This window comes from Malaclemys terrapin, chromosome 21 (genome assembly GCF_027887155.1).
Source record: "Malaclemys terrapin pileata isolate rMalTer1 chromosome 21, rMalTer1.hap1, whole genome shotgun sequence".
In the NCBI taxonomy this organism is placed as follows: Eukaryota; Metazoa; Chordata; order Testudines; family Emydidae; genus Malaclemys; species Malaclemys terrapin.
This window is the reverse complement of record NC_071525.1, coordinates 10,640,204-10,652,663: the sequence shown is the minus strand read 5'-3', so window position 1 is coordinate 10,652,663 and position 12,460 is coordinate 10,640,204. Positions and strand designations below refer to the sequence as shown.

At 53.3% G+C, this 12,460-nt stretch overlaps 1 protein-coding gene across 1 annotated transcript; it reads left to right on the top strand.

Annotated features, from left to right (window-relative positions):
• Positions 1-313: 313 nt before the first annotated feature.
• UFC1 (ubiquitin-fold modifier conjugating enzyme 1) lies at positions 314-4,937 on the top strand. The gene is made up of 6 exons (XM_054011325.1): positions 314-456; positions 1,432-1,499; positions 3,110-3,173; positions 3,761-3,837; positions 4,460-4,550; positions 4,630-4,937. Exons 1-6 carry the CDS (start codon positions 334-336, stop codon positions 4,699-4,701), a joined length of 495 nt encoding a protein of 164 aa, XP_053867300.1. The 5' UTR covers positions 314-333; the 3' UTR covers positions 4,702-4,937.
• Positions 4,938-12,460: the final 7,523 nt, after the last annotated feature.

The following is a 12,460-nucleotide window of genomic DNA, read 5'->3' as shown; positions in this document are numbered from 1 at the left end:
GATGGGGCTCGTGCGGGTTTCCGGGCAATGAGGAGTTACCACCTGGGTAGCGGCCATCGCGCCAGGCCTGCCCCCAGGGCAAGGGCCCCCCGCCGCCTGGGCTGGGCACTGAGGGGGCGGGGCGCGAGGCGCGGCTGGGTCCCGGCCAGCTCAGCACGGATTGGTCAGGGCTTCCTCAGCCCCGCCCCCCAGTCCATGGCTGCCATCAACAAACATGGCAGCTCTGCCCAGCCCGTGCGCGCGGTCATTTCCGGTGCCCTCTGGAAACATGGCGCTTCTGCCCAGCCTGAGCCTTGTTGTGACACCACTTCCGGTCCTTCTCCCCCAGTAAAGATGGCGGACGAGGCGACCCGGCGGGTGGTGGCGGAGTTGCCGCTGCTGAAGACGAACGCGGGGCCCCGGGACCGGGAGCTGTGGGTGCAGCGGTTGAAGGAGGAATACCAGGCGCTCATCAAGGTCAGGCTCTTCCGCTTCCGGGAAGGGTGTCACCGGCAAAGGGGCCGGGCGGAAACCACTTCCTGTCAGCGCTCTGCTCCCGGGGTCTCTGGTGCGGGGAACGGGCCGCCCTTTCCCCTGGTGCCACCCGGTGTCCAGACGGGGAGGCCTCGCTGTGGGGAGCATGCGCCCCTCTCGTACTGATGGGGCTCTTCCCAGACGGTGGCCAGAGAGAGTCATACTCAAATGTGCCCCCCCATCTCTCTACAGGGGACATGGTCCGCCCCTTCCCCCATCTCTGCAGAGGACCTGGGGCTGCCCCCCCCCCGTCTCTGGAGCATTAGCCAGGCCCCATTGGGGTTCCCTGTGCTCCAGGGGGTGCAGACTGCCCTGCTCCTAAGGTATCTGAGGGCTGCGGTGGCCGCACAGCGCAGGGATCTGTGGGGAGAGTATAGCTGGCTCCCAGGCCCAGAGTGAAGCACGTCCCCTGGAGGGACATTGGGGTACCCCAGGGCGCCTACCTTGCCCTAAACTCTCCAGTTAGTGTAGCCTAAAGGACAGGTCACCTGGAAACCAGCAACATTCTCCCCCCGTGCTGCCTGGCCAGGCATGTGTACTAAGGGCATCCCATGGGCAGCAACCGGACCCAGGAATCCTGCAGTCTGTCCCATGCCCAGTATCTCAGGGCTTGACAGAGTCTGCTTTTGGTGGCTCTGTGCGATGCTACTGCCAGTCTTGTGTTGCTGGCTGCGGGGCTTTTACAGCTGGTGTTCACCACAGCAGCAACAGATCTTTCTGCCTTGCGAGGAACATGTCTACGCTGTAAACATGTCCAGAGAGATCTCCATTATCTACATAGATTTGGGGAACAGGAATTTCGGTTTCTGTGCAAGCTTCTGATGGATTGGGAGGCTAGACACAAACTGCATGGTATGGGGGTTCTGATTTTGTGGGGTCGCCTGTACCCACTCATTGCCTTTGTTTTTCCCTTCCCAGTATGTGGAAAACAACAAGAACGCTGACAATGACTGGTTCAGGTTGGAGTCCAACAAGGAAGGGACGAGGTAGGCATGGATAGGTTGCAGGGCATGTTTGTGGCTGCCATGGCTCCAGGCCCTCCTGTCTCTCTGATGGGTTTCCTCTGCTATAGCCCGCCCTCTAGCCTTTGAGTAATTGTGAGCATACCAAGTCCCAGTCCTGTGGGAGCCCTTCACTGAAAAAGGAGCAGAGGTCTGAGTCTCTGGCAAACAGGTCTTGCCTTCCGATAGCTGCTGGGGTTAGAGGCATGAACAAGAAAGGGAATTCTGAACAGTCCTTTCTCACCTCTGTGTCACATCCTTCCTATCCTAATCCTGCTTGCTCTCTGGTTGGCCAGAGACCCCTCTGGGGTTGCGGGGAACTGAACGTCTACTGTGCAAAGCATGCAGAACCCTGCCCCTCTCCCAGCTCTCCCTCCATCCACAAGGAGCAGGGAAGGCCACAAGCCCTTTTTCCCTTTGCAGGTCCCCCAGGTTGTGCCCTAATCTATCTCTTGGTGGAATAAAGTATAATAATCTCAGCCCCCTTGGCCCCTGGAGGCCATTTCTCATCCCTGCTTAATAAATATGGACACGTTCCATTACAGAAAATGCAAGGTAGGTGATTAGTGATCCAGTCTGCACTGTGCTTCCTGTGGTAGGAGGCACTGAAATGCCACCCCTCCCTGAGCTGTGTGGCACCTCGCCAGGAGCTCAAGGGCCACCCCCAATGTGTATACGAGGGAACAGGCTGCAGCTGCCCTTTTCAGTAGCAGGGAGATGGAAGCTAGGGACCTGCAGGCAATGTGGCTTGACTGCATGGGTCAGGATGGAGCACTGCATGCTGGGAGCTGTAGTCTCCATTTGGCTTCATCCACTGCAAGAGTGTTGGGGGCACCCACTGTGCTCCAGTGGTGTCGAACAGTTGGAGTTGGTACTGCCCAGCAGGAGGGAGTACAGTGCAGCTGGGTGCCCCACGTGTCCATGGGCTGCCAGTCGTAGCTTGTCTGGCTGTTCCTCTTGGACTTGTGACCTATTGCCAGGTGAGCTAATGGCTTCATAGTGCTCCCCGTGCTGCACCCGCCTTCCACCCAGGGCTCCTCAGGGGCTAGGATAGGCATCGATCTCCTATGTGCCACTCTGCCATTCTCGTAGAGGGGCTCGGCTTAGGCCCAGCTGTTAGTGACACTGCAGAGAGGTGCCTGCCCTTGTGCTCTCGCTACCAGCCCCCAAGCCTGGGGCTGTGAATGGACCCCCGCTTGCCTGCCTGCAGCATCGCTCCGTTGGGTGCAGTGCCCCATGTGCCCACACACAAAGGGACTCATTAGTTTGATGGGATGGAGCCTGGATCAACTGAGTGCCATGGAGAACGGGTCCAGGCTGCAGCAGCCAGAGCAGAGCTTTTAGCAAAACATCCCTTCTTGAGTCAGACCTGGCCAGCGATGGAGGATCCCCCACGACCTTGGTTCCAATGGTTACATTTCAGCTTCCAGCAATTGGGTCTAGTTAGACCTTTGTCTGCTGCACTGAAGAGCCCCCACTTGTCAGATTTCTGTTCCCCACATCCCCCTCCTTATCCGCCTCTTTGTTAAGCTGAACAGGCGGCGCTCCTGGGGTCTCTCCCTGCCTCCTCCTTCCCGTCTCTCTCTCTCTTGCAGGTGGTTTGGGAAGTGCTGGTACATCCATGACCTGCTCAAGTATGAGTTTGCCATCGAGTTTGACGTGAGTGTCCCTGGGGCGGGGGCGTCTGAGGGAGGAGGGCCCTCCTGCTAGGCTAGGTTCGCAGCATCACTGTCCCCCTGGGCCTCAGAAGCCAGGGGCTGAGGAAGGGAACACCCTGAGGATGTTAACCGGGAAGGGGCAGAGAATCGCCCGCCCCGCAGGGTGAGAGCGAGCAGGAAGGAGTCCTGTGGGACTTGGGTAGTGCAGCCCAGCCCCTGAGCGAGCCGGGAGCAGGGAGCCCTTTACACAGAGCTTTGCAATGGAACGCGCCACAAACCGGAACAATGGGATTGTGTCGGGGAACTTTGTGTAACGTGGGGCTAGCAAAGGGCTCTGCCTCAATGGGGCCCTGCCCCCTCCTGCCCCTCCTAAACTAGGGCATCCGCCTCCCACCTACCCACGAGCTTCCACTTCAGCATCTGGGATGTAAACTCAGTAGGGAGCTCACAGGGGCCTAGGCTCAGTGCTCCCAGCTGTGTGGCTGAGCAGAGAGAGCAGCAGTTGGGAACTTGGGGTACACATACTGCTCCCCAAGGGGGGGGGCTGGCGTGGCCATGGGCACACTGAGCGGGTTTTTTTGTTTGCAGATTCCCGTCACGTACCCGTCCACCGCCCCCGAAATCGCCATTCCAGAGCTGGATGGGAAAACGGCCAAGATGTACAGGTCAGGCAGCCCTGGCCCGCTCCCACCTCCGCTCTCTGCAGGCCCTAGGGACCAGAGCTCCTGACTCAGATCCCAGGCTTTGGTTGGGTCTGTCTTTTTATCGCTTCTTCCATCCCACTGATGTGTATAGGCTGTGGGAGGAGTCTCAGCTGTTGGTAAATGCAGCTGCCTCTGGGGTGAAACATGGCAGCTGTTGCTCAAAGCACAGGAAAGCAGCCCCTTGATGCAGGACAGAAAGTGGAGGAGATGCCATGTCTGAGTGGAACCCCAGGCGTCCTGATGAGGCAGGGGCGATGGTGCCAGGCCTGTGAGAGCTGCAGCTCCGTTCTGGGGCTGAGTGGGCTTGACACCCCTATGGCAGTGCCTCCGCATCTCCCCTGGTCCCACCATGCCAGGCTCTGGGCTCTATCTCCCCTCCGCGTCTCCCGTGGTCCTACAAGCCAGGCTCTCTCTTCCCCCCTCCCCGACCCCCCGTCTCCCCTGGTCCCATGACACCAGGCTCTGGGCTCTGTGTCCCCCCCGTGTCTCCCATGGTCCCACGACACCAGGCTCCGGGCTTTGTCTCCCCTCAGTGTCTCCTGTGGCCGGGGCTTCTCCCTCACATCTCTTTTGTCTCTTGCAGGGGAGGGAAGATCTGCCTGACTGACCACTTCAAGCCCCTGTGGGCCAGGAACGTGCCCAAGTTCGGGCTGGCCCATCTCATGGCCCTGGGGGTGCGTTTCTGTCAGTGGGGGGTGGAGGGAGTCTGTGTCTGAGTCGCGCTCACAGCCCCCTGTGCTCTTTACTTTGCAGTTGGGCCCGTGGCTGGCAGTGGAGATCCCGGACCTGATCGCCAAGGGGCTCATCGAGCACAAGGAGAAGTGAGGGGTCCAGGCTGGGAGAGGCCTGCATGGTGGCTCCAGATGCTCCAGCGCTCAGACCTTGTCCTTCCACGCAGACACAGCAGCCAACTGGCCCCATGGCCCTGCCCTCAGTGCGGGGCAGTGCACTCACTGTGCTGGGGACTCACGATTTCTGTCTGCTCCAATTCCATGTAACCCCTGCCCAGTTCCTGTAGGGGGGAGCTGCCCAATCTCCCCCAATAAAAAACTGTAGCCTGACGAAGGCCTGCCTGGCTGCTGCCGTGCCTGGGGGCTCTTGCCAGGGGTTGCGTCCTGCTGAGGTAGCTGTGCTCTAGCTGCCTCTGCTGAGTCCCTGCTCCCACTGCACCAACTGCAACATTCTGATGCTTCCTGGTCCCTCCTGCTTAAAGAAATGGCTTGTAACTGAACCGTTTTCCAATTCACCATACCAGTGAGTGGGGGTCTGGCCCCTGCCTGTGAGGCTCCATCCAGTTCTCCTAAAGGACTCCCTAAGCCGGCCCCTCTGCGTGTACAAGCTCCCCCTCCTCTGCTGTGTCGTCCTGGGCCTCTCCCATGCAGGGGCTGGGATATGTCTCCTGGAGCCCTCAGTAACTTCAACAGGAGGCTCGCTTCTTGTCACTGGTCCACCCAGCTTCTACCTGCACAGAATCGCACAAGGGGGTATCAGCTGGGGACTAGATCAATGGTTTGTGCAGCACCTAGCGTGCGGGGCGGGGGAGGGAGAGGTCCATTGCTGAGGGTCCTAGGTGCTACCGTAATACACCTAATAAATGTATAGCACCTGGCACAGTGAGGCCCTGGTCCATGGCTGGGGTTCCTCAGTGCTGCTATAATACACCTACATGCACACGTAAGAACACCTGTAGCAGGTCAGCCTAATGGTCCTTCTAGCCCAGTTTAGCACAGTCAGAAGACAGGAGATGCTTCAGAGGGAACAAACAGAACAAGGCAATTTCAAATGACCATCTCCTGTCGTCTAGTGCCAGCTTCTGACAGTTGGAGGTTTAGGGGCACCCGGAGCACGGAGTTGCATCTCTGATCATGGCTAATAGCCATTGAATGACCTATCCTCCATGAACCCATCTAATTCTCTTTTGAACCCAGTTATACTGTTGGCCTTCACAACATCTCATAGCAATTCGTTCCATGGGTTGACTCTGCATTGTGTGAAGAAGTACTTCCTTTTGTTTGTTTTAAACGCACCCGTTAATTTCATTGGGTGTCCCCTGGTTCTTGTGTTATGAGAAGGGGTAAATAACACTTTGTATTCACTTTTGCCACACCAGTCATGATTTTATAGACCTCGATCATATCTCCCTTTAGTTATCTCTTTTCCAAACTGAACAGTTTCAGTCTTTTTAATCTCTCCTCCTGTGGAAGCTGTTCCATACCCTGAATCACTTTTATTGGCCTTCTCTGTACTTTTTCCATTTCTAATGCATCTTTTATGAGCTGGGGTGACCAGAACTGCACGCAGTATTCAAGATGTGGGCGTACCATGGATTTATATAGTGCCAATATGATATTTTCTGTCGTTTTATCTATGCCTTTCTTAATGATGCCCAACATTCAGTTCGCTTTTCTGACTGCCGCTGCATATTGAGTGGATGTTTTCAGAGAACTATCCCCAATGACTCCAGATTGTCCTTGAGTGGTAACATCTAATTTAGACCCCATCATTTTATATGTATAATTGGAATTCATTTTTCCAATGCACATTACTTTTCATTTATCAACATTGAATTTCAGCTGCCATTTTTTTGCCCAGTCACCCAGTTTTGTGAGATCTCTTTGTAACTCTTTACAGTCAGGTTTGGACTTAACTCTCTTGAGTAATTTTATGTTGTCTGCAAATTTTGCCACCTCCCAGTTTTCCTCTTTTTCTGGATCACTAAGGAATATGTTGAACAGCCCTGGTCCCAGTGCAGATCCTTGGGGGACCCCAGTATTTACCTCTCTCCATTGCGAAAACTGACCATTTATTCATATTCTTTGTTTCCTATTTTTTAACCAGTTACTGATCCATGAGAGAACCTTCCCTCTTATTCCATGACAGCTTACATTACAGAAGAGCCTTGGGTGAGGGACCTTGTCAAAGGCTTTCTGAAAATCCAAGTACACCGTATCCAATGGATTCCCCTTATCTCCCTGCTCGTTGACACCCTCAAAGAATTTCAGTAGACTGGTGAGGCTTTATAGAAGCCGTGTTGATTCTTCCCCAACATATTGTGTTCACGTGTGTGTCTGATAATTCTGTTTTTTCTATAGTTTTAATCAGTTTGCCTGGTACTGAAGTTAAGCTTACAGGCTTGTGATTGCCAGGATCTCCTCTGGAGCGTTTTTAAAAATTGGTATTGCGTTAGTTATCCTCCAGTCACCTGCTTCAGAGGCTGAGTTAAGTGATAGGTTACTATCACTGTTAGCAGTTCTGCAATTTCATATCTAAGTTCCTTCAGCACTCTTGAGTGATACCATCTGGTCCTGGTGACTGTTTAATTTATCTACCTAACAGTAATACACAGTGCCTGGCACAGGCTGGGGCTTCTAGGAGTTACTGTAATACCCCTACTAAATAATCCTGGCAGTTAGCTAAGGCTGTAGAGCAGACTCATTTTATCTCTCTCTCTCCAAGTGGTCTCGGCACCACTAGCTGGGACAGAACAACACACCCAGAAGGTGTGTGAGTTACAGTAGCACCGCACCTCCTGAGGTGCCGTACCAGCACAAACGCTGTGTGCGGAGCAGGCCATCAGCTGCTTTGCAAACATCACTAATGCCTCTAGCCTCTGTCAAAAGGAGGCTGACGGATGAGACGAGACAGAGCGAGAGAGTTGAGGGGGATGATGACGACTTTGGAGTAGTGATGTCACTGGACTTGATGTCACCGGAAATTATGACATCCCGCCTGCGATGTTACAACCTCACCCTTTCCCTCCTGGGGCCTGACCTAACCCTTTGTGTCCCGAGTGGGCGGCGCACCTCGCTTAGGGAGGGAGGTGGTTACAGGTAGTGTGAGGCCCAGGACTGCAAAACCAGTGGCTGGTAAGTAGCCCCAGCCCCAGGGAGGGTAAAGAAACACGGGGTGGGGAAGGGTGAGAAAGTGAAAATGGAGAGAGAGAAATGTGTTTTAAATGATGTGCAAAGAAACATACTATGGGGAGAAATGCTTGTAAATGGTCACAAATCTCTCCAGTGCGCTCTCCCTCATGAATAACTGGAGACGGGCCTGATCCAATCCTCTTGCTCTGAGGTCCTCTAGGGCAGCAGTTCTCAAACTGGGGGTCGTGACTCCATTTTAATGGGGTCGCCAGCGCTGGTGTTAGACTTGCTGAAGCCCAAGCCTCACTGCCTGGGGCTGAAGCTGAAGCCTGAGGGCTTTGGCCTGGGCGGTGGGGCTCAGGTTACAGGCCCCTTGTGTGGGGCTGAAGTCCTAGGGCTTTGGCCCCTCCACCGCCTGGGGCGGTGGGGCTCCCCTCCAGAGGCAGTGTAATAATTTTTGTTGTCAGAAGGGGGTCACGGTGCAATGAAGTTTAAGAACCCCTGCTCTAGAGTCTACCTTCCCTACCTTGAGAGACATTTGGGGCATGGCCCAGCACCCTACTCCAATGAGTGATTCATAGATTCTAGGACTGGAAGGGACCTCGAGAGGTCATCGAGTCCAGTCCCCTGCCCTCAAGGCAGGACCAAATACTGTCTAGACCATCCCTGATAGACAGTTATCTAACCTACTCTTAAATATCTCCAGAGATGGAGATTCCACAACCTCCCTAGGCAGTTTATTCCAGTGTTTAACCACCCTGACAGTTAGGAACTTTTTCCTAATGTCCAACCTAAACCTCCCTTGCTGCAGTTTAAGCCCATTGCTTCTTGTTCTGTCCTTAGAGGCTAAGGTGAACAAGTTTTCTCCCTCCTCCTTATGACACCCTTTTAGATACCTGAAAACTGCTATCATGTCCCCTCTCAGTCTTCCAAATTAAACAAATCCAATTCTTTCAGCCTTCCTTCATAGGTCATGTTCTTAAGACCTTTAATCATCTTGTGGCTCTTCTCCAGACCCTCTCCAATTTCTCCACATCTTTCTTGAAATGCGGTGCCCAGAACTGGACACAATACTCCAGTTGAGGCCTAACCAGTGCAGAGTAGAGCGGAAGAATGACTTCTCGTGTCTTGCTCACAACACACCTGTTAATACATCCCAGAATCACGTTTGCTTTTTTTGCAACAGCATCACACTGTTGACTCATATTTAGCTTGTGGTCAACTATAACCCCTAGATCCCTTTCTGCCATACTCCTTCCTAGACAGTCTCTTCCCATTCTGTATGTGTGAAACTGATTGTTCCTTCCTAAGTGGAGCACTTTGCATTTGTCTTTGTTAAACTTCATCCTGTTTACCTCAGACCATTTCTCCAATTTGTCCAGATCATTTTGAATTATGACCCTGTCCTCCAAAGCAGTTGCAATCCCTCCCAGTTTGGTGTCATCCGCAAACTTAATAAGTGTACTTTCTATGCCAATATCTAAGTCGTTAATGAAGATATTGAACAGAGCCGGTCCCAAAACAGACCCCTGTGGAACCCCACTTGTTATGCCTTTCCAGCAGGATTGGGAACCATTAATAACAACTCTCTGAGTACGGTTATCCAGCCAGTTATGCACCCACCTTATAGTAGCCCCATCTAAATTGTATTTGCTTAGTTTATCGATAAGAATATCATGCGAGGCCGTATCAAATGCCTTACTAAAGTCTAGGTATACCACATCCACAGCTTCTCCCTTATCCACAAGGCTCTTTATCCTAACAAAGAAAGCTATCAGATTGATTTGACACGATTTGTTCTTTACAAATCCACGCTGGCTATTCCCTATGACCTTACCACCTTCCAAGTGTTTGCAGATGATTTCCTTAATTACTTGCTCCATTATCTTCCCTGGCACAGAAGTTAAACTAACTGGTCTGTAGTTTCCTGGGTTGTTTTTATTTCCCTTTTTATAGATGGGCACTATATTTGCCCTTTTCCAGTCTTCTGGAATCTCTCCCATCTCCCATGATTTTCCAAAGATAATAGCTAGAGGCTCAGATACCTCCTCTATTAGCTCCTTGAGTATTCTAGGATGCATTTCATCAGGCCCTGGTGACTTGCAGGCATCTAACTTTTCTAAGTGATTTTTAACTTGTTCTTTTTTTATTTTATCTGCTAAACCTACCCCCTTCCCATTAGCATTCACTAGGTTAGGCATTCCTTCAGACTTCTCGGTGAAGACCGAAACAAAGAAGTTATTAAGCATCTCTGCCATTTCCAAGTTTCCTGTTACTGTTTCTCCCTCTTCACTGAGCAATGGGCCTACCCTGTCTTTGGTCTTCCTCTTGCTTCTAATGTATTGATAAAAAGTCTTCTTGTTTCCCTTTATTCCCGTAGCTAATTTGAGCTCATTTTGTGCCTTTGCCTTTCTAATCTTGCCCCTGAATTCCTGTGTTGTTTGCCTATATTCATCCTTTGTAATCTGTCCTAGTTTCCATTTTTTATGACTCCTTTTTATTTTTTAGATCATGCAAGATCTCGTGGGTAAGCCAAGATGGTCTTTTGCCACATTTTCTATCTTTCCTAACCAGCGGAATAGCTTGCTTTTGGGCCCTTAATAGTGTCCCTTTGAAAAACTGCCAACTCTCCTCAGTCGTTTTTCCCCTCAGTCTTGATTCCCATGGGACTAGGGTTACCATATTTCAACAATCAAAAAAGAGGACACGGGGTGCCGCCCTAGCCCTGCCCCAGCCCTGCCCCCTCCCACTTCCTGCCCCCCTCAGAATCCCCCTACCTGTCCACCCCCCACCCTAACTGCTCCCAGGACCCTACCCCCTATCTAAGTCTCCCTGCTCCCTGTCCCCTGACTGCCCCAACCGCTCTCTACACCCTCTTCTCCTGACAGCCCCCTGAGAACCCCTGACCAATCTAACCCTCCCTGTCCCTTGCCTGCCTAGGGTTACCATATTTAAAAAATAAAAAAAGAGGACACTCCACTGGCCCCTGGCCCCGCCCCTTTCCCACTGGCCCTGCCCCAACTCCGCCCATTTCTGCCCCAATTCCGCCCATTCCCCGCCCCTTCCCCAAAGTCCCCGCCCTAACTCCCCCCCCTCCCAGCCACGCAAAAAGGGCTGCCCGAGCGCTACCGGCTTCATGGTTTGCCGGGCAGTCCCCCCCAGACCCTGCGTCCCCGGCCGGCGCTTCCCCAGTGCAGCTGGAGCCCGGGAGGGGAAGCGCAGGGTCTGGAGGCTGCCCGGCAAACTGTGAAGCCGGTAGCGCTCGGGCTTCGGGCAGCCTCCATGCCTCCAGACCCTGCGCCCCCGGCCGGGCACTTCCCCTCCTGGGCTCCGTCTGCTGTGCTCCTCCCCTGACTCTTCGGCTCTGTTTAAGAGCCGAGCTGCCTGAGCGCTCCGGCTTCGGGCAGCCCCCTTGCCGCCGGACCCTGCGCCGCCGGAGCAGAGCAGCTGGAGCCCGGGAGGGGAAGTGCCCGGCTGGTGGCTCGGGATCCGGAGGCAAGGGGGCTGCCCGAAGCCGGAGCGCTCGGGCAGCTTGGCTCTTAAACAGAGCCGAAGAGTCAGGGGAGGAGCAGAGCAGCCGCGGGAGGGGAAGTGCCTGGCCGGCGGTATTTTCCCGGACATGTTCGGCTTTTTGGCAGTTCCCCCCGGACGGGGGTTTGATTACCAAAAAGATGGATATGTCCGGGAAAAACCGGACGTATGGTAACCCTATGCCTGCCCCAACTGCTCTCTACACCCCCTTCTCCTGACAGCCCCCCCAGAACCTCTGACCAATCTAACCCCCCCCGTTCCCTGTCCCTTGCCTGCCCCAACCGCTCTCTACACCCCCTTCTCCTGACAGCCCCCCCAGAACCCCCGACCAATCTAACCCCCCCGTTCCCTGTCCCTTGCCTGCCCCCCCCCCCCAGGCCGAGGGAGAGCTGCGAGCGCCATGTGCAGCCAAACAAATAAGGCGCTGCTCTGCGGGGGAGGAGGAGAGGGGGAGGGACTCTGGCCACTAGAGGCCCCAGTGGCTGAGAGCGGCTTTCAATCAGGCACAGTCGTCCAATCAGCTGCACCGCACTCTGCAGGAGGGGAAGGGGGAAATCCTGGACATTTCTACCTTATTAGAATTCCCCCCCGGACAGCCATTTAAAGCTAAAAAAGCCGGACATGTCCGGGGAAACCCGGACGGATGGTAACCCTACATGGGACCTATCAGCTCCCTGAGCTTACCAAAATCCGCCTTTCTAAAATCCATTGTCTCTATTTTGCTGTACTCCCTTCTACCCTTCCTTAGAATTTCAAACTCTATGATTTCATGATCACTTTCACCCAAGCTGCCTTCTACTTTCAAATTCTCAACGAGTTCCTCCCTATTTGTTAAAATCAAGTCTAGAACAGCTTCCCCTCAGTAGCTTTTTCAACCTTCTGAAATAAAAAGTTGTCTGCAATGCAGTCCAAGAATTTGTCTGTGCCCCGCTGTGTTATTTTCCCACTATCCCTAGAAATGATAGAGAACTGCAGAGAAAACAAGGAGACAAGCTTTGATGTGAAAAGAGAGAGCAGGGAGCCTTAAAATACTTGCAAAGAGCCCGAAAAAGGAAAAAGGCACAGGGGTAGATCTAGGCATTACCAAAACCTCCCCAGTTTGTTTCTCTGCATGAATATTTGAAAAGAAAGTAAAAGGCCGCCCTGGGATGTTGTCAAAGCGATTTTTAATAATCTGTGAGATGTGTTAT

Coding starts and splice junctions, on each gene's coding strand:
- UFC1 (XM_054011325.1), top strand. CDS start 334: ATGGCGGACGAGGCGACCCGGCGGGTGGTGGCGGAGTTGCCGCTGCTG. Junction 1,500..3,109: donor TCCAACAAGGAAGGGACGAG/GTAGGCATGGAT, acceptor TCTCTCTTGCAG/GTGGTTTGGGAAGTGCTGGT. Junction 3,838..4,459: donor AAAACGGCCAAGATGTACAG/GTCAGGCAGCCC, acceptor TGTCTCTTGCAG/GGGAGGGAAGATCTGCCTGA.